General features: G+C 38.9%; 2 protein-coding genes across 3 annotated transcripts; both read left to right on the top strand.

Moving 5' to 3' along the window:
- The first annotated feature begins 1,746 nt into the window (after positions 1 to 1,746).
- On the top strand, positions 1,747 to 8,518 carry LOC140951798 (serine/threonine/tyrosine-interacting-like protein 1). Of its 2 annotated transcripts, XM_073401145.1 has the most exons (10): positions 1,747 to 1,936; positions 2,415 to 2,463; positions 3,175 to 3,236; positions 3,310 to 3,409; positions 3,554 to 3,625; positions 3,764 to 3,831; positions 4,436 to 4,581; positions 6,682 to 6,809; positions 7,729 to 7,844; positions 8,206 to 8,518. In XM_073401145.1, exons 1-10 carry the CDS (start codon positions 1,877 to 1,879, stop codon positions 8,335 to 8,337), a joined length of 933 nt encoding a protein of 310 aa, XP_073257246.1. In that variant the 5' UTR covers positions 1,747 to 1,876; the 3' UTR covers positions 8,338 to 8,518. The 2 variants fall into 2 exon arrangements, with proteins under 2 accessions (XP_073257246.1, XP_073257247.1); XM_073401146.1 differs by lacking the exon at positions 3,554 to 3,625.
- A 1,627-nt stretch (positions 8,519 to 10,145) lies between these two features.
- LOC140951695 (malate dehydrogenase, mitochondrial-like) lies at positions 10,146 to 21,100 on the top strand. Its single transcript, XM_073401007.1, has 14 exons — positions 10,146 to 10,285; positions 10,403 to 10,523; positions 13,461 to 13,501; positions 13,658 to 13,748; positions 14,249 to 14,318; positions 14,433 to 14,472; positions 14,696 to 14,760; positions 15,247 to 15,307; positions 16,233 to 16,310; positions 16,970 to 17,068; positions 17,416 to 17,466; positions 18,705 to 18,806; positions 19,243 to 19,311; positions 20,893 to 21,100. The coding sequence occupies exons 1-14, from the start codon at positions 10,214 to 10,216 to the stop codon at positions 20,950 to 20,952; spliced, it is 1,020 nt and encodes a 339-aa protein (XP_073257108.1). The 5' UTR covers positions 10,146 to 10,213; the 3' UTR covers positions 20,953 to 21,100.

The following is a 21,100-nucleotide window of genomic DNA, read 5'->3' as shown; positions in this document are numbered from 1 at the left end:
TACCTTCTGCGGACTTTCCTAACGGAGTTTTATTTCAATCGGGGATCCTCAGTAGACCACGCTTTTCGGACTCAGCTTTCAATCCAGTGTACTCAATGCTGCTCCGCTTAAGAACTTCAAGGGATGAATGCTTACTTTTTATGGGTATTCGAATTCGTTCTTTACCTCCATGAAAACCCATGGGATCTACATAATTTATTACTCCCTCTAAAAAACTTTGTTCATTGTCACTGTTGGCCATTGCATCCGAGATCCCCACGCAAATCCCAAGTGTCTTAGCTCCACAAAAATATAAGAGCTGACTTATGATTGATTCAAAAAAATTCTAACGTCACGGAAATTGTTTCCCAGCTCGAGATCGAAAGCGCTCTTTTCTCTGCAGGTGAAACAAGAGCCGAAAAAGCAGGGGCGGCGCCGGGAATTTTCCTTGTTGAGGCACAACTGGGAATATGTGTATAATATTCGTGTGATAGCTCCAATGACGAATGCCGAAGGCAGGAGAAACTAGGCGGGTCCGGAGGCATGTTTCCCCGGGAAATTTTGAAAATTTGAGTACAATAGGATGCAATCTAGTGCAATCTGTACGCTAAAATTTGGCAAACAACAGGATTTCATTGTGGTCAACAAAGTAAGAGAATGAGAACATTACCACAAAGACTGTTGATGTCTTGCAAAGGCACGTAGGACGATCAGCATTGCAGTAGTCTGCTTGCAGAATTTAATGTATCTACTCAACGTAAGAAAAACTTAATGACCTTTTGCAGCTTAACAAAAAACTTATCTTTAGTTACTTTCGTAGAAAATTATCAATTGTCAGTTTGTTTTAGCGTTCAATACATTCATACATGGTTTGGAGAAAGTATTAATTGACATCAAATTTTCCGAAGCGATTTTGCCTGTCATTTGATGCTGAAACAAACTAATTTCCAATATCTGTTATGTTCAATTTGTCAGTCATTTACTTGTGAACGAGGGAATTCAATCCTTCATGCCAAATATTAAAGTGCCCAATTTTTTTCTTCAGTTGCAACTTGCCATCTATTTTCACGAAAACATAGTTTAAAATCACGAATATCGGATAAAAGATTTTAAAGCTCACGTATGAGAACAAGCAAACCATTCACAGTTCACGAATTTTAATTTCGTGTTTTCACCTTTCACGAAAATTAAAAACGCTTAATGCCGTATCACGCAAAAACCCCTTTCACCCCCTCTATTATATATCTGATGTCAAGCAAAATGAAATAGGACAAATAAAATTCAAATCATGAATGAGCCAAGCGAGGAGAACGAGACGAGCGCGTACCGCGAGACGAAAAAAATAATGACAGGCCTATTTACAGTGCAGTACAGTTAAAATCCTCCAGACAGTAGAGACAGTAAACCTGTTACCATGGAGTTCACTGCATCTTGCGAAAACACGACCGACCAGTGCAGCGAAACCACCTTGGTCTTGTGTATCACCAGTACCCGGGCATCAGTAGACCTCTTTGCCTGCTTAATGGAGACATTTAAAAATTTAGCGATCAGGGGAGCGATATTTATCTAAGGGTCCCTTTTGTATGGAAGCCTAGAATTTCTTTGTCAGCGTAGGGTATTGACAACAGCAAACACGAACAATATATTTTAAATATTGGGGATACATTAACCGCAAGAGCTCAAGACAAGACATGCACAAGACCCGGGCACAAGACTGGCGGGGTTGTCTTGTGGATCCCTTTTGTTGAGCCAGCAAATTTGAACCCAGCAGCTTTACCAATGGCAACCAGAGCAAACATGGCGGTCATGATGGACGACTTTGAGTAGTTCATGCATCGTTGCTAGTTTCGAGCTTGAAACGTTATCTCGTGACAAATATTTTAAAAATAATAGCAAGATGTCTTCAGCTGGAATTATTTTATGTGAATGCACAGAGGTTTATAACGTTCTAAATCAGGTTTGTTTAGCTCTCTGCTTGAGTATGTGCTAGCTAGTACAAGTGCAGAAACGAAGTGAGTAATGTGTCAGAATAACATAACAGATCTGTAAGCTTTATTAATTCTGCCCTTAAGATATAGTTTTTTAAGCAAGTGCGAACTAAGGAAAAAACCTGACATTTTCAATAAACCCAAAATCACAACTCTCCAGAGCAGGGCTGCATGTCAACAAGTTTACTAGTAGCTGGGTATTAAAAATGCAATTAGTAGGCGAGAAACTTGCTTGTTTGTTTTTTGCTTTTTTTATGAAAATAGACGGGGGTCATGCTTATAGTACCTGGGGAGATCCCTGGTTAAAGGGACCTATCAATAAGCAATATTAGTTTTTACAAGAAGCAATTTGTCTCACTTTCAAGGAGGCTTTTTTGATGCTTCTCCAGGGCTGTTTTGTTTTGTTTTTTATTCTATTAACAACTCATTTAATTTCTGTTTGCACAGGCTGGCCAGTACCCAAGGCTGAGTGATCCTAATTATCTCCTCCTTTTAGGTAAGAAGCCTGTGTACTGGATTGGGAAGAGGAAAAAAATGCATCACAGACAAATGAAGGCAGCAGCAAGGTGGCAGAGTGGTTAGAGCACTGGACTTGTAAACTGGACACTCTGAGTTCAAGTCCTGCCCTAACCGCTAGCTGGATTTGTTCTCGGTAGTCCCAAGTTCAAATCCTTGGCCACACTTGTAAAGTAGCCAACTGGTTCACCTCCTACCAGTTTGGATTTTTAACCTTGTTATGTTACATTTGAATTATTGTTTCCTTATCCCTAAAAAGTCCCATAAGGGGAGAGGATAATAAGTTATGTATTTTTTTCATTATTACTTATTTTTTACCATAAGTAATGTGAAAGGGATTAGTCCTTAACCCCAGACAAAAGGGTCATCATAATATTATTAATGATTAAAATATACTTAATGGTGTAACAAAAGGCATAGAAACTGCACAATTCCTGCAGCTATTGAAAATATACATATATTTAAAATCTTGTTGGATGAAATGGCAATAACAAAAATTACTGAGTTATTAATTTTGTCCTGTAAGTGACAGCTTTTACCAGGAATATTCTACATCTTCCATGCATTATGTGGTGTGAGAGTTTGTATACTCTTCATCTTGAGCAAACTCATTTTATTCAGATCTTTTTGTAACAGCAGAAGTGAGTATAAAGAATTTCGGTAACAATTTTCTTGCATGTATTTTTTTCAGATACAAGAGAAAACCATGACTACAGTGAAAGCCATGTAATAACCGCAAAATTTGCTCCAAGGGTAAGATTAATTTTATTGAGTTGTTTCCAGTGATTCAGTGTTTTAACATTTGCTATGTTTTGTTTATTTTCAGAATGACATTGGTGCTTTTACGGTTCCAAATGATGCTGAGCTGGAAACAAAGGAACATGTTGTTATTTATGACAGTAGCACAAGTTCACTGAAGGACAAAAGTAAGCCATGCTTTGACATTATTCACTAAATTTATATTAGAAACAATAATAGTAATATTTAACACCATCAAGAAATTCAAAGTCGCACAAATCACAAACAGTTTATAAATATCCTGAGAATTATATGTCATTATTATATTTCAGATAGCCCTGCTCTTTCATGTGCCAAGCTCATGTGGGATATGGGAAGCAAAAATTCTGTAAAAGTTATCAAAGGCAAGAAATTTATTTATAATCTCTTACAGGAGCCATAATATAAAGACTGCTTGTAAATGGGGTGAAGGACAGTATGAGGGCCTTAATTTCTATAACATCAGCTATTTAATAAGTTTTACCTTTTTAATAATGTTTTAGGTGGATATGAGGAATTTTCAGCACTGTACCCATTTCTTCGCACACAAAAGATCATCTACATGCCAAGGGTAAGCTTGCAAATATGAACATTTTTTAAGTTGTAAGTCATCAAGAGACTTCCAAATCTTTTAACTGGCCACTTAAGATGATTTGTCTACCAGACAACTTTCTTACACTTTAGCTAACTCAGAAAAGCAAAAAAAAAAAGAATAAGAAACTCTCACAGCAAAGTGTATTTTTGAGTGATGTCTAGCACCTCATTTTTTTTCTCAGAATTATATATCAAAAGTTTTTTGGGTATTCAAGGGAGGCTGTTTAACTTTGAGCTTTCCTCCCTATAAGGTCCCTTTGCTGGCTCACAACAGAAAGTTTCTGGATTATTCATGTTAACCTACAACTTTGTTTCACAGACATTTCAGTTGCCTGAAATTTTTAGTTGCCCCGGGCAAGCAAGCAGCTGTTAATGTGGAGTCCTAAATATGCCTAGCCTTAGTACCTCAACATATTGAAACCTTCTTATAGCAAGCATAGTATGTCATTCACTTGGCCCTTCATTATATTCAGATTCCACTGTACAATTTTTTTGAATAGGGCCCTTCAAGTGTTGATATTTCATTACACTAACATGCACATGTTCGCCTGTAATCACATCAGCTAATCTTTTGAAAACAGGAGTTGGATGTGATCAGTACTTATCCACTGGAGATCATTCCTGGTTTCCTTTTTGTGGCAACATTTCAACTATCCCAAGACAGAAGAATTATCAAGGACCTTAAAGTCAAGGCAAATGTTATTGTTGGAAAAGAGAATGACACCGTGTAAGTCACTTTTTTCTGTGCGAAACATGCAGAGGTTTTGCTCCTTGTTATTTACTGGAAGCGAAAGCAAGGTGTATGTCGTGGTTGATCTATGGGTGGGGTCTGGGGGTTTTTGCCCCCACTCCCCCCCCCCCTTACATGAACCTCGAGGTCTGGGTATAACACTTATTTCTTGATTCCCAAAAGAAAAGTTTAAAAACAAGTATGTCTTTATATATTTTGTGGTTGCAACTCCTTTATAATGTCTTTGTGGTCCAGGTGATGTCCTTTTAATATGTAAACTTTACTTGTCTAACAGGACTTAGGAAGGTAGGAAAACTGTTTGCCCATAGCTGGAATGAGGGAAGGAGAGGCAAAGTACCCTAGGTCAGGGCCAAGGCTCCTGTTCTTAACCCTAAAAGGGAGGATTTATGGCCACAGGGAGGGGAGGGGGTACTCCCTTTTATAAGTCATATAGGTATGTGCTGCTCCAAAGGATATGGTTTTTGAGCTGTTTTTGGTCTGAAAATGGGCATAGACTTTGCCCATTTTGTTCTTGAATCGGGTATGGCTTTCAAGGTACCGTAAATCCTCTATTGAGCCCCCCCATGGCCGTATTTATTTCAAGCCCATTTGAGAGAGGGGGGTTTATTTGAGAGGGGGGGTTATTTATTTTAGAAAAGACAATGGTATCAGTTCTCCATAAAGAACTAGAATACAAAGTGAAGAAGCTCAAGAACAAGAAGGTTGGAGGTCATGCAGCGGAGGATCAGAATATAATCTGAACATCCGCTTGGTAAATAAACCATCCCGGATCAGTCCACACGAAGTTTTACAGTCATGATTGATTAATACAGTCTCTCATTTATTAGTGAAGAATAATAATTATTCTTCACTAATAAACTAATTCACTAATTCTTCACATTAGGGGAGGGGAGTGAGGCTTAATAAAGAGGGGGGACTTATTTTATTAACTTTCTTCCCCTGAAAAGGGGGGGGGGGGGCTTAATGAAGGATTTACAGTAGTCATTTCATTTATAAATGAATGAGAAAAAAGAGCAATTAATGCAAATTCGAAACGGATTTTAAGAAATCTTTTTGTTGGCGTTCTATTGTGAGTAATGATGACAATTTCTGCCTGATGTAAACATTTATGTCATGTTTGTGACCCTTGTTTGTTTTCTGAATACGGGTGTGGAAAATGACTTTTTTTGGTCTGGGAATATCATCAAGATTTGGAGAATAGGGTGGCATACCCCTAGCAAGATTTCCTAGGAGTACCCCCTGGGGATAAATGTATAATCCACTCGGCCAAGAAGTGGCCCACAGGCTAGCAACTTCAGCTTATAGTAACTAAACGAGTACTGGGTACTGAGACCAAGTGCATTGAAGGTATACCATAAAATTCCGAAAATAAGTCCCTCCAAATATAAGCCCCCCGGGGGCTTGTACTTAGAAAATTGCCCTCAAATACAAAGTAAATCAAAGCAAAAATGGTACATTTACTTCCAACTTTAAGTCTAGCTCAATCGATTTTGAAACACAAATTTCCCTCTGTAGATAAGCCCCTCCGAATATAAGCCCCTCCAAAAATAAGCCCCTCAAAAAGGGCCTTTGAAAAATATAAGCCCTGGGGCTTATTTTCGGAATTTTACGGTATGTATACTTTGTTAAGTTAATTCCATTTACCGGTTTAACCTGGTAACCGAGGGTGAATCACTGGTCTTACCTAAGAACGGCCTTTAACTACAACATACATGTATGAAATATAGCGACATATGTAGGGAATAGCCTCAAAGAAAATACAGGAATAGATGTAGAAGAGTAAGAAGGATCTCACACATTCTTTTTCTTCGGTCTTTGTCGCTTTCAAGGCAGCAAATTTTCCCATTTGTGCTCTTAGTTGTAGAATATTTTATGCAGTGGCTTTTTGAAGGTACGTACCCTGTGAACAAGCTCTCCATTTGGAGGGGGAGTCGCGAGAAGTCACATGAGAACAGCACGCGAAAGGAGGTGGGAGTGCGAGGGGTGGGAAAAGAAAGGGAGCATTAAATGGAGAGGCTTGCTCGCAGGCCAACGGGTATGGAATTCAGTAGTTAAATTTTCCTTGTGTGCATATAGGTTTGCTCCAGAAAGCACAACACTTGGTCGAGAGGACAAAAGAGTCAAGCAGATTCTAAGAGTACCAATTGATGATAATGGTGAAGAGGATCTCTTTTCACACCTGTCAGACATTGTTAATTTTATAGGTAAGAAACGATATTTTCACTAGTGTGATAGTGGCATTTGTTGTTAGGCTAGAACCCTAAAAAAACGTTTTCTTTTCATTTCATAGTCTTGCTACCCTGGGTACCAGAGGGGTTTTTTTCTTCCCTAATTTGTTTTAGTTTTTTAGTTTTACAAGCTTTTCTGGAAACAGGCCTGCCCAGAGGGAATAGGCACAAACGGGACTCAAAGGTCCCATGCAAGGTGCCATCCCTACCCAATCCCACAACCCGTTAAGGTTGGCCACACCACCGAGGTCTACGTCCCCTACTCTTTTCGAACAGTAGTGTGGGTTCTTTTACGTCCCACAAGAACAGATCAGTGAAAGTGCTGTGAGACGGGACCTACGGTTTTTCGTCCTTATCCGAGAAGACTAGAAAGTCTAACCATTTGCTGATGTCATTACAAAGGCAGCACTTTCTTCTCAGTTATTTAAAGACCCTAAGTGTTGGTCCGGCCAGGGTTTGAACCCGCGACCTCCCGCTCAGCAGACCGGCGCTCTCCCAACTGAGCTAACCAGGCGGCGGTTATTCCTGTGCATATGGGTTATTCCATCTTAAGTATTTCGAGAACAGATCCCTGGAGCCAGGGTATAGTCTTGCCAACCTAGGAAACTAAAACAACCAACATCTCATGACGTCACCACTGTTTTTCCCGCGAAATGAAGTTTCGCTACCAAATCTAACGTACCTTGTGCTTCTGATTGATTTGCTGCAACCAATCAGAAGCGCTACCCAGATCCAGGTAGTGACACGTCATCAGTGTGGAATTTCTGCGCTCGTTCCTCAGCCGTAATTTCGCGGGGAAACCAGGAGTGGCGTCGCAAAATGTAGGCTATTTTCTCAGGCTATAGTCTTGTCTTGTGTGTGCAAAAGCATGCAAAGTCTGCTTTTTTTTCTGTAGATGATCACCAAACAAAAGATGGCCGAACACTTCTTCTGAGTTCTTCACTGGGAATAAGTCGCAGTTTGACTGTTGCCATAGCTTATTACATGTGGAATAAAAAAGTTTCGTTGAAGGTAATTTCCGTTATTTTCAACCTAGCGTACGTTTCTTGACAACATGGAACACGCACAAAAACCATTAAAAATTGAGATCATTATTAATTTTTGGATCATTATACTTTTCTGGGAGCTGTCCACCTACCCCTCCCCTAAGCCAACATTAACGCTTACTTCTCACTTAGGTCAAAATGTTGGCTTAGGGGAGGGGTAGATGGGCAGTTTCCCAGAAAAGTATCATGATCCAATAATTGCAATGCGCAGGGCAAAAGAACTTTTTTCAAGGTCAGGGAAAAAGTCAAGGCATATTAAAGAAAGTTATAGGAAATTCTTCCTTCTTAGCAAACTTATTCAATGTGTTTTGTATTTTATTTTGTAGGATGCCTACAACCACTTGAAAAAATGCCGAGAAAACATGCAGCCAACAAGAGGATTCATCGAACAGTTGTCGCGCTGGGAAGAAAAGATGTTCGGGTCACTTGTTACCGACATTAGTGAACCAGAATACTGAGTTTTGAACGTAACTGTGAACTGTCTATATTGTTTAAAAATGGCATTTTATAGGCAATTTTCTGTAAATATTAATATATTTATTCCATTCGAACGCCATCTCTCAATTAATTTTACTGTCAAAGAGAAAATTTTGCCATCGTCAGTAGTAAAACAAAAGGACACGCGAAGTAAAATCAAAAGGCTTGTCTTTTTTATCTATACGAGTGTGGAATTCCCCCACTTGGTGTTTTGACTGTTATGTAGTCTGCGTATCTGGCGCCTGGGGAGGGTGGGGGTGTGCCGCTTGGTTCTCCAAATCCTGACCCTATTTCAGACCAAAAACTGTTATTTTCCACAACCGTTTTCAGACCAGACCACTAAAATCCATACCCGTTTTCAGACCGCCTGGGCCTTAGGCAGAAATTATGTTATCATGGCTTATATTATAGCGCAAACAAAAAGTTTGTTCAAATGCATTTCGAATTCGCATATTTCTAATTCGTTCATATTCATTTGGAATTGAAACGAAAAATACGTTCATACACTCCCTTACGTACCCGATTGCGGCGCCTGTGAATTTGCTTCAAAACTTTCGTTGCGCCTTTTCTTCCTACCCCTGACTGCCCCTGGATCTTTTTTCTCGACTTTCGCGGACTTAAAACACGTTTTTCAGTCAAAGTAGAGGAGGAGGCGGAGGTGTCAGAAGTACATGGATGAGAGGAAAGGAAAATGCGGTTTTTTCCCTTAGTATTTTTTCCCATGTTTCCACATGAGTGCAATTCAAGACTCCTTTAGCAGTCCAGTTGGTTTCAAAATACAAAAATTAACACGTATGACTTGTACTCGACGTCCGAAACACTTTGTGGCCGTGGCTCCCATTTATTTTAACCGCCGAGAGGCACCAGAAAAGCATCTGAAATCATCAGCTAGTTCACGTTCTCATCACTGATTTTTTTGGCTCGCAAACTTTAAAGCATCCTAAGCGGTACCAGAACACAAATTTTAACCCCTAAAAAGTACGCCCAGCACTCCCGTCATTTTTGTAGTGGACTATCCCCTGGCTATATTATTTCGTTCATTTCATTTAAGCACTTCAATCTTTCCTCGTGATCGGGGAGGAAATGAAAAAAGAGTGAACTGGGCCTTTTGTTTCCTGTTCCGCCCTCAATAACTTGCCGGCGAGTATGAAAGAGCGTCTCAATGGGATAGTGGCTTTGTTGACGGTTATGTCCGTGAAGATCAGCTGAAATAGTGAGATTTGAAATACCTTGAAACTTTTTGACAGTGATTTGACGGTTAATATTTTTCGCATTGTTGACGGTTGAGGATAAAAAATAACCTTTTCCGACGGCGGACAGTTAACCCCATTGAGCCATCATGAAAATCTGATCGATTTTTATCTATGTTTATAAAATAAATTAGCAATAATTTATCTATTAATTTTAAAATTTCATCGACCATTTTTTTAAAATGCTTTTATTTTTTGCGGTTTTTTCAAAACGCAAGCTCTTCCTCAGGGCTTTTGCTTTAGAATGTCTGGAAAGGCACCGTAAGATCAAATAAGAATCAGGAATCATGGGATAGCCGATCGGAAGTGGAGTCCCACCCTGAGACAGATGCCTTATCACTCTGGAGAGCTACGTTGTAACTTTATTTTACTCTCAATACAACTTTCATATGTTCTCTCTTTTTTTAAGCCACCCTGAAAAAGAAACGAAGTTGAAACTGTAGGAAAGAATCGACAAAATTTCCAACACCCTCCCCTCCCTCATACTTAGGATGCTATGACCGTGCAAGGGACTGGAAACAAAGGCATGCACAATTGCACTTCGATCTGTACCCCCAAAAATTACAGTGGATGAGCGAGGTTTTCTACTCATTTTACAACTTTCAACATGTTTTCGAGGTCAGCATTCTGTTTAAGGGGAGCTAGCAAGGCACTAAGAAACTTTTCGGTGGCTTCCCAGGTATGTACAAGCATCATTTCTCGTTCTGATGAAGATTCCTAGTATCGGCCGGTCACACTTGGTCTATATATTTAGGCAGGTTGTGTAATGACTTTCCTCTGTTATATTTCTTTGCAGCACCAACAGAAAGTTGCTGTTCTTGGTGCTGCTGGGGGAATTGGTCAGCCTATGTCATTGTTAATGAAGGAGTCACCAGCCATCAGCCATTTGGCCTTGTACGATATCGTCAACACCCCAGGTAGGCAGTTCAAACCCGCTTTTGCCGAAAATCGCCAGTCTTTTCCACTGGAATAATGAGGAATACAGAGACAGAACTGTTTCAAAACTTAATTGAGACCTTGGGAAAAAGGATCTGTTTGGAGCTGGGAGAAGGGGTCTGTTTGAAGGGAGTAGTAAAATCTTCAAACAGGGCCCAAGTCTCCACTTTGAAAACAGATCCAGGCAAATTATGAAGTAACTGTCCAGTCCCAATGGGGAATGTGATTTAGCGGGGCACTATCCTTGAATCAATGGCCAATATGCAACATGCACCAGCTGTGGTTAAAATAGTACTCCACCTGACTAAACAGCAACCTTGGGATTAATAATCATCAAGTTTTGCTTTGGACAAGGGGCAACACAAAACAGTCTGCAACTCTTTTGATTCCCAAAACTGTAAGAAATCCCAGTACCTTAGGCAAAGGAAGTGGTCATCATCATCCTTTTAACTTCATGCGGCAGCAGGAAAGCAACAGGTTTGCAGCAGCAGATAAATCCTGTGAATACAGCCATCTCTCTGCGGCACTTTTTGTGGGGAGTCCCTGCAATTCAGCCCCCAAAATTCCATACTGATGGCATAGATTTGTCCGCAATGTGGTCAGCAAGTGCTGATTGGTCAACATAGTAATTTTAAAAGGTTGAGTTTGATCGTCCGGGTGAACGTAGTCCTGAACAGGAATGTTGTTGTTGACAGTGACTGACGTTTCGACAACCTGTGCGGTAGTCATCTTCAGAGTCAAAGTGAGTTGTATCACGTCAGTTGATAGTATTATACTCTGGTTATTGATCTGATTGGTCAATTATGTCGCGATGTTATTGGTCGTCTGTCAGTTAAGCCGTGATGTTATTGGCTATGAATACTCGTAATCAGTGATTGGTGCGTTTCGATCCGCCTATTGTCACAGTTAAACAGTCGTCTATTGTTAGTCAAATTGTCAGTTCTCCAGTTGTTCTCTCGTAGTTAGTTTTGTTTGATCTCGTTAACAAGTCGTTTTTACGGCGCTGGTAACTGTTGGCTACGATTCAGTGGCGTTTGTTCTAAGTTAGTAAACCAGCTGTCTAAAGTAAGACGTTGATAGTAGTCTGTAGAATACGTTATACATGTTGCAGAGTCCCAGTCAATTTGATGTTTTGTCTTTAATTAATGCTCAGCAATGTGATTGTTGACGTCAACATTCCTCGTCGCGCGTTTGTGTTCGGTCAGTCGCGTGCTTAGTAATTTTAATAGTAATTTTAATCTTTTAGCTATTGTTTATGAATGCAGACAAAAGACAGAAGGTCACAACGATCAAATATAAAAGCCATGATTGTACTTAAGACAGTCATTCTTTTTTACAAGAAGCATTTGAGTTTTGCTCCTGCTCATTCACTGAAGAACTCAAAACTTTATGATGATATACTGGGAGAAAAATAAACTAGAACAAATTTTAACATTAATTTTGTAACCTCATGACTACCAGATGTATTATGTACACATTGAATCATGTTATCAGTATAGAACTTTTTTGGGTACGAATTGCAGATATCTCTCTCTCAGAATGTCCATCCCATGAGGAGTAAGGAGAGACAGCTGTATTCACAGGCAACAGCTGATAGAGACTACATTTTTTTGAAGCAGCGGCAGGTGTTGGTCTTCTTTCCAATGTTTTAACAACCAATTCATTGCAGATACCATAAGTCCTTCATAGCTCAGTGGCTAGACCAGTGTGGGGAAGGTCATAGGTTCAATTCCTGTTAGAGATTCAGATTTTTTTCTTTGTCCCATGGCTGTGACATGTTGATTACGTCATTTCTCAATTCATTGCTGTTACTGCAAAAGTTATTCAAACTATGGGTAGTATCCTGATCATTGAGGGAAAATTTACTAGAAGAGTAATAAAGCCCCTGGCTACTTGCTCTCACTGATATGGTTCCAGAATCATCTGAATTCCTTGCTTTTTATTGACCAGGAATTTATTTTCTTTTTGTTTTCATCTGTAATTTTTTTCAATGTTACCCATATATTTTTATGCCAGTTACGGTAGCTGCTCCTGGATTTCTAAGAATGGATAGATTATTTCATAGTGGCTTACATCTGTACGACAACCTCACTATGAACTTGCGCCTAGTGAAGGAAGGAGGGAAGAGAAGCAGCAATTTTATTCCTTGGTGATTTTGTTTGTACACAAAAAGCAGTTTAGGCTCAACCATGATGGATAGTTGGTGATTTTTGACATTACCTTTACCTTAATAAGCGAAACCCACTATAATGATGACAAAGAAATGCCAGCACATGAAATGTCAGAATTTGAATGCTTTTGAAGTGGTGTCTGCCTAGAATTGATCTTACCAAAATTGTCATCGTTAGCCATGTTATTAAGAGGGGTTCAGGGGATAGAGGTGACAGGGCTTGAAAAAAGTCCCATCCAGTAGTCCAGTACAGGGGCGGATCCAGGATTTTTCTTAGAGGGGGTTGCACCACTTAAGGAATAGCATAACTGACTGGTGATGTAAACAAATTTTAATACAGAATACCAGTTGTAATAGAAAGCTGCAGGTCTTCTCAAGGGGGGGTGGGGGGTGGGGAGTTGCTCCCCCTGCAACTTCCCCTTAGATCCGCCCTTGAGTATGAAAAGGTTTTCTTGCCTAATGGGCGAGGGTTCAGGCAAGTCATCCTCTAACTAAATCGTTAACTAAAACAAGTAAGTAGTTCCCTCAGGCAAGGAAAATGAGAGAGCTGCACGTTCAAAGGAAGTGTTAGATATGAGGGTTTTTTTTTCCCAAGCCCTGGGAGAGTTCTACTTTCTAGTTGTGGGTGAGAGGATTCAAAATGCAAGCAATTTCTGAAGCTTGAGATGTTGGATAGCAACATATAGTGACATTTCCTCTCTTTACATCAATTTTTAATTTACATGTGGTTTTGTTTTATTCATTGTAGGTGTTGTAGCTGACATTAGCCACATCTGCACACCTGCTAAAGTAAGTAATTAAGTGAGTACACTGAGTACTGTAGCAGAATTAGTTCAGTCGGTAGAGCACTTGACTGTGGAATGGGAGGTCGCTGGTTCGATTCCTTAGACAGGACCAAGTTCGGTACAGTATTTGGAGTTTATTTATTTTGTTTGAATATATTAGGTAACAAGCCACCAAGGACCTGATGATTTGAAAGGGGCTCTAGAAGGCTGTGCTGCTGTTGTTATACCTGCTGGTGTTCCAAGAAAGCCAGGTACAGTGAAACCTCAATTATCTGGTTCTGTCAGTATTGGGATAGATAGTCCTGATAATATTGAAAAAAAATATTAGCAAGGTTAAAAGGGCTAAAATGTTATGATCTGTAAGCTGAATTGTTGCAGCAAGTGGTCGCTATACTACAATAAAATTGTAAGGTATGAAAACTGATTGAAGTTAGTATAAATAACCTGGCTGTTCTTACTTTGAAACCCAGTTTTCATGAAGGAAGCAGCAAAGGCTGTCACTAAGTTTCGATGTAAGGCAAAAAATGGGAAACATTGTAAGGGATTTGACATTATTTTTCGTGTCAATATGTCTTGTTTCCACTGAAGGTAGGTAATCTTTCTAATAGACAGTCCCCACCCTTAAATATCTTAACTTGAAAAAATTGCAGCATATAGATGAAAGATTGTAGCTGAGTAAAATAATAATATGAATTTCTGGTTTTTGCTGTTTTTAATGATCGACTTTTGTTTGTGGCTGTTGCTTCATCAGGAATGACGCGGGATGATCTGTTTAATACAAACGCCTCTATTGTACAGACCCTCACTGAAGCTTGTGCACAGTAAGAATTTCTTAATTTATTATTTCCTTCAGTCTGGATTTTTTTTTTCATCGTAAGATTTTAGTCTTAGTGAGCAGGTTGCCAGATTTATATCGATGCTCTTTTTTCTTTTAGGTTTTGCCCAAAAGCCATAATTTGTATCATTTCTAATCCTGTAAGTATTATGTTGTAGGTCAAAATTAATATTGAATTCATGTTAAATTTGTTGTTTCAACGTAGGTCGATTATCAATTTTCTTTTGTCTCCTAGCCCTACATTAATTTATAGTATTGTTCATGAATTAGGGTTTCAAGGCTTTTATAAGTAACTGTTCTAAAGTGGTATAAACATGTGTAAACAATCTGAATTAATGTGTGCATTTTTGAACATTTTTGCAGGTTAATTCTACTGTTCCAATTGCCTGTGAAGTATATAAGAAAGCAGGAGTTTTTGATCCAGCCAGGTACCTTCAGCACCTCTTTTGTTGCATATCAGTGCTGTAGTGATAGCCAGTTTCCAATATTGTTTGTCCAAGTTCTTAACTACACTGTATTTGACTACTTGCAGTTACTCCTTCTTCTGGCCCCAGTTGTTCAAAATAATAGTGAATATTCTATCCAGTGCGTAATACCATATTGGTTTCCCTAATTTACCTATCCACTGTGTAGTGATTTATCTGGTGGACAGTGGTATCCATTGTATGAACAACCAAGGCTTGCCATGGAGATGGAGTGGGAGGGAATTGATTTAATTGTTGTTAATTCTGTGGATACTTTTCATCATGTAGTGGTACGTGTATTTTGTGCGTACATAACTGCAAGAATGATCCTGATATAAAAAAGATGGAAAAAGCCACATTACATAGATCGAGGAGGCACTGGGGATTGCAGTTTGCCATATAAATTTTACAATGCATTCATTAAGTTTTTATTCTTTTATTTCTTCCTAGAATTCTTGGTGTCACCACTTTGGATGTTGTCAGGGCACACACATTTGTTGCAGAAACTAAGGTTAATATTGAACAATGGATTACTTTGGAGTCAATAAAACCAATATCCTAATATCATTATCATTTAAAAGTATTGGTCTTGAACATTCCCCCCCCCCCCCCCCCCCCCACCTTTCAGTGTAAGGCCAAGTGAAAAACGTCTTATGTCAAAAAGGAGTAATACATAAATAAGAATAAAGAAACAGGCAAGGAAAAGAATTTAACAGTAATACTTGTTTAGCTTTCTGGTAATGCTCTATGCTATCGTCGGCATGAATGAACGAATGAATGAATGATGGTAATGTCATATATATTGTTCTTGTAGCAGACAGCGTTAATGCATAACCTTTGGACCAGAAAGTACCGGGTGTGATACCTGCCATAGCCCTTTTTGACGAGAATAAAATAGAATTCCTTTTTTCTTCTTTTTTTTTTCTTAAGCCAAACAATTAGAAAGATATAAAATACAGCCAATAGAAAACAAATGTAGTGAAAAAACAAGGTACACTGAGTAAAACAAACTATTAAATAATTTTAATTTTCCCTTTGGAAAATATGTCCCCATAGTACACGGCGTTAGTGTTCAGGGTAGCGGTACTGGGTTCAAAACCCGGCATCGTCCAAATTTTTTTAAATAGATTTCTTTTTCCCTCTTTTTTATGGTTACTGGAGTGCAGACTATTCATCGCCAGTCAGCTTGTGTCCTCCCTCTCAGAGGACCATTTTTTCGCAAAAGAGGCTCTAAGAGCAGCTTGGAAATGGCCTCCTCTGAGGGGTTGAGTACTGACAAAGCACGCACTTTAATTATCTCCAAAGCTGCAATCTTTCAAGAGAGGGGTACAGATTTTTTTGTGGAATAACAGATTGTTTGAGAATGTTAATGTTATTCTCTCCAACCAGTGACACAGGTCACTGGTGATGTCATTGCCTGTATTTCTATGTTCTAGGGGCTTAACGTGGAAGATGTTAAAGTACCTGTTATCGGTGGTCATTCTGGTATCACAATTCTGCCTCTTTTATCCCAGGTAATGTATTTAGCTTGTGCTCCAGTCATACATGTATTAAGTCTTAGTAACTTGGCTCAGTAATTTTTAAGAAACTGGAAAAAAGAAACCCAAACTGTAATTTTCAGCATTGTAATGGACATCAAAGAATAGGTCTTATTAATAATGGTTGTCTTTTTTCTCTTTAGTTCATAAATTAATCTTCTATTAACGCTCAGAAGGCTTTAATATACAGCAGTAGAGGAGCCTTTAAACAGTGACATTCTGCCGGAAATGGCTTGTACTGAAATCCCTACTGTAGAATATTATTTTTGTGTAGAAAATACAGTTATTGTAATTCATAGCGTTAGCTTTTACTAGTAAAACTGACATCACATTAATTTTGATATAGGTTACACCCATTACACCAACCTACACTGTACTAAGCATACAGTACTTTGTTTTCAGTCAGGGATTTTCAGAGGCGAACCTTACAACATCTTAGTATTTCCAGCTTCTCTCACAACACATTTTCAAAGATAAACTTTTCCTCTATTGTTTGCCACAGATTTACAGAATCTAGATGTTGCACCAATTTTTGCTACAATTAAAAAACAATGGACTCAGAAGACTCAGGAGTATTATTTTTATTGATGGATAAAATAAATTGCATTTGAATCTGTTATGATTTTGTTTTCAAGACATCTCCTAGTGTGTCATTTACTGATGAGGAAGTTGACAAGCTCACTGACAGAATCCAGAATGCTGGGACGGAAGTAGTGAATGCCAAAGCAGGATCTGTAAGATGATTGTTTTTCTTCAATCTGTTTCCTTTTTTTGTTTCGTGTAGCACAATAAAGGTTTATGAATAAATAATATTGTTACATTTCATGTAAAGAACAATATTATTTATCCATAAATAATAACAATCTTTGAATGCTGATTAATTATGTAAACATTGATTTATTGGCTGTTAATGCAGACATCTCTTCTGTGAAACATCCCTAGCAGCGACGAGCAAGGAGAGGTGGCTGCATTAATAGGCTATTTAAGTAATGCAATGATGTTGATTTACATTAATGCATATCATTCAGAATGACAATGTCATAGTGTAGCACTAATTCATGACTGTCAACTGTTACTTTAGGGATCTGCAACACTCTCAATGGCATATGCTGGGACAAAGTTTGTTAACTCTGTAAGTAAAGTTTGTAAATTACAAGTTATGAGCTATTTTAACATTAGTTAGCATGTCTAGGTTTCCCAGGGGTTGGACTCTGCTACTGATGATACATGTACTGTAACACAGTATCACCTGCCACATGAACAAGACATAGTGGTCTTCCATCAGCACTATGCTAGTGAGGAGGGTGACATGTCACCCAGCAGGAGAAAAAACAAAACCTGTGAAAGGGTGAATGAGCTCCGTGTGAGCCAAATGCAACCACCAGCATGCTACTGGTGCTGTGGAGCAAGAAGGGTACAATTTAACAGACTCAACCTGTTGTATCTCCAGCCGTCTCACTTGTCCTGTTTCTGGACCCCAGATAACTCAGGACAAAAGACTGAGACTGAGACACAGTGCAACCCTCCTTCACTTTCATCCAATTCACATGCAAGTCAAAACACCACTTCCCCTTTCTTGTGGTGTTCTTGATCATTGTTGACAACAGTGGATGAAAGAAAAGTAAACAACACACAATATAAACACATAGAAATTATCTAAGCAAAGGAAAGCAACTTCTTTCTTCTGAGAATAATGACTGCAAAATTAATCACAGCCAATCACCACCATGGTAATAGCCTGCTAATAAGCTCCCAAGTGGAGTGGGGAAAAAAAGAAATTGTTGAGCTAAGCAAGCTGAGCAGGGCCTGCAGGAGAAAAAAGAAGGAGTAGCTTGTAGACTTTGTTTTGATGCGGCCTATCCTCCCACTTGCAATAACTGTAACACATATGTCATTAACATGTCAATATGGTAATTATACCTCCTCTCGAATAATATTTTTTTGCTCGAATGCATCGGCTTCAATGACGTTCATACACACGTTGTTATTATTCATCACTCACTTGTCAACAGTCAGTGACCTGACCATGGGCAGCATCAAAACAAATTCTACAGGCTCCCCGGCCTTTTTTCTTCCCCATTCCATGCTCGGCTCACTTCTCTTGCTGATTTTCTTTTTTGCCCCACTCCTCTTGGGAGCCCGTTCACAGGCTATCATGGCAATCTCTCCCCTTTCACTAGTTTCTTCCTCACTGATAATAGAGTTGAACCGCAAACACCAGTGATTATAATTTTATTTCCTGATCATTTTGATATTAATTTATCATTTTTGTTTTCTTCCGTTGTGGAACTCAGTTATTGAGTATAGTAATTATAAGTCAAGACTTAAGTTATTACAAAGTTAAAAAATGGAATTATCTGCAATATTCAGGTCCTTGATGCTTTGAATGGCAAGCAAGGAGTTACTGAGTGTGCATTTGTCCAGTCAGATGTCTGTGGCACTGGTTACTTTGCACAACCTGTAGAGCTTGGGGTAGGTGATTGGGCCTTTACATGATTGCTGTTTTTAATTGCATTCTGTTTCCATCCTTTTTCTTTAGGGAGTGGGAGGGGGCGGGGTGGGCATCTTAGGGGACAGGGCTACAGAAACAAGTGGGAGTGGGAGGGGGTGGAATAAGTGGATCAGGTTGCTACCCTCTTAGGGAGAGACGTACAGAAACAACAGATGGCTTTCTCTTTGTAGGTTTCTGATTTTTTTATCCTGGCCTATATTTTGCTCTGTTTTGTTTTGTTTTGTCTTTTTTCACTGAATAATTTTACCATTATGCGGTGAACAGGGAGTTATGATTTGATCAGTTAGATTGATATAATAGGCACTCAGGATTGATAGCATTATCTAGAATTACTTTCTTTAACTATCCGATTTTGTTATAATATCTGATATTCTTTTTGTATCTGCTTTCAAATAGCCAAATGGTGTAAAGAATGCCCTCGGTTATGGAAAACTTTCTGCCTATGAAGAAAAAAAGCTGGAAGAGGTACGTGGAAGCTGATTGTCAGAGTGGTTTTCACTTGGATATTTTAAAGGGGCTATGTGACGCGATATGCTATCTTTCAAAATGCTGAAACTTCAGGTCTTCTTCAGGTCAAATGAATTCCAAAACTAATGGTCCAGTTTTGTTATTTAAGGCTATATTTAGGCACTGAAACTGTTTCCTGTCACCTGTAGAAACGGATGGCAAGGATGGACATAGATTGAGACTTGAAAAAGCTGGCTAACTTTTTCAAGTTTTAATGCTATGCCTGCAAAAATCACCAAAAAATTATTATAGATATAGAGGATATTACATGGCCGCGCGGAGATACGAAATTTCTCTTCGAGTGTTGAAAAATATTTCACGAGTGAGCACAGCGAACGAGTGAAATATTTTCAACACGAGAAGAGAAATTTTGTATCTCCAAGCGGCCATGTAATGTTCTATTTATTATATAGACACCAATGAAATACCAAACCATTTCAATGAAACAGTTTTTTCCTGCAAAAGGCGCGATTTATTATGTAGCCATAGCAACGGTGATATTTTCACATGTGAAGATAACATGTTATTTTCACATGTGAAGATATGAAGTTTTCGCGCGAAAGCTCACGCGGTATTTCATTGGTGTTTATATAATAAATAGTGCTCTCTTATGAAATTTGTTTGATGTTATTTTCCTCATAACTCAACAGGAGCAGTAATGACTTTAGTACAGAATTGACCTTAAACAGCTCTAACCTCTTCACATGAACTCTTTATATGAAAACCCTTTATTTAAGCCCTTCACTTTTAGTATTCCTTTTGCTTTTTGCACTTTCGTTTTTGGTCATATAACAGTGCTAACAATTAACACTTGCAAACTTGAAAATGTTATTGATTTTTGTAAGTTGGGAGTATAGTAAACATTTGGGAGTGATCATTTTTCCAGTAACAATGTGAGAAAGGAAATGTATGTTGTTAAAGAATTTGTGGAAAAAATGGCTATGTATAAAAATTGAATAATACAAGAGAAAGTAGGCAGGCTTCATGTCACCCAGTGGTCATCCCTTTTGTGTATAGAGGTGGCCATCTTGTGGAGGTAGGGATTGTGTGAAGTTTGGTACCGGAACTACTGTACGAAATTAAGAGGCGTCTGTGTTATGAACTTTCTTTAAGCCAGACAGGTTTGGGACCGTCTGAGAGAGTTGTCCATTTTGTATAAAGTCAAAGGAATGGACAAAGGAAAGGGAGGGACCAACTGTAGGTTTCCGTTTTAGGCATTTGTCCGGCTTGTAGAGTTGTCCATGAAGAGGTAGTTGAAGAACATTTATATCATGCAGACCATTCGTCAAATGGTCGCCCACTACAGGTTAAAACGTGCGGGAAATTATCAAATCTTCAATCCAAAAAGTGATCGTGGTGGCTTGCTATAGGTGGTCGTTTATGAGAGGTTCAAACTACAGGCTTTTGACTAGGAAAATGTTGGTGGGAAGTGTTTAGCTTACGAGAGGTGGTCGCACATGGAGAGGAATGACTGTATATGGATCTAAAATCAGATCATGCATCATATTCACGCGACATTTCTCTTTCTCTGATTTGCAGTTGATACCTGAGCTGAAGAAGAACATCAAGAAGGGTGAAGAGTTTGTTTTAGGAAAGTGAATGACGTGTTCTGCACAGCGTGATGTTCGACTGGCTACAGCTATTTTAGCTTATTTCAATAGTACCATGTAAATCAGTGCTAGTTCGATTTACCGAAGGAATGTGCAAACTCAGAGTTACTTTTAAAACAAGTGTTTCTGTACGTTCA

This window comes from Porites lutea, chromosome 11 (genome assembly GCF_958299795.1).
Source record: "Porites lutea chromosome 11, jaPorLute2.1, whole genome shotgun sequence".
Taxonomy (NCBI): Eukaryota; Metazoa; Cnidaria; class Anthozoa; order Scleractinia; family Poritidae; genus Porites; species Porites lutea.
The sequence above is the reverse complement of the archived record's forward strand: the minus strand, read 5'-3'. Positions and strand labels throughout refer to the sequence as shown.

What these genes read in the sequence shown, in the direction of transcription:
- LOC140951798 (XM_073401145.1), top strand. Translation starts at nt 1,877, where the DNA reads ATGTCTTCAGCTGGAATTATTTTATGTGAATGCACAGAGGTTTATAAC. An exon ending in CCGCAAAATTTGCTCCAAGG is followed by an intron (nt 3,237 to 3,309) that starts GTAAGATTAATT and finishes GTTTATTTTCAG; the next exon opens with AATGACATTGGTGCTTTTAC. An exon ending in ATAAAAAAGTTTCGTTGAAG is followed by an intron (nt 7,845 to 8,205) that starts GTAATTTCCGTT and finishes TTTATTTTGTAG; the next exon opens with GATGCCTACAACCACTTGAA.
- LOC140951695 (XM_073401007.1), top strand. Translation starts at nt 10,214, where the DNA reads ATGTTTTCGAGGTCAGCATTCTGTTTAAGGGGAGCTAGCAAGGCACTA. An exon ending in ACATCTGCACACCTGCTAAA is followed by an intron (nt 13,502 to 13,657) that starts GTAAGTAATTAA and finishes TGAATATATTAG; the next exon opens with GTAACAAGCCACCAAGGACC. An exon ending in AAGAAAAAAAGCTGGAAGAG is followed by an intron (nt 19,312 to 20,892) that starts GTACGTGGAAGC and finishes TCTGATTTGCAG; the next exon opens with TTGATACCTGAGCTGAAGAA.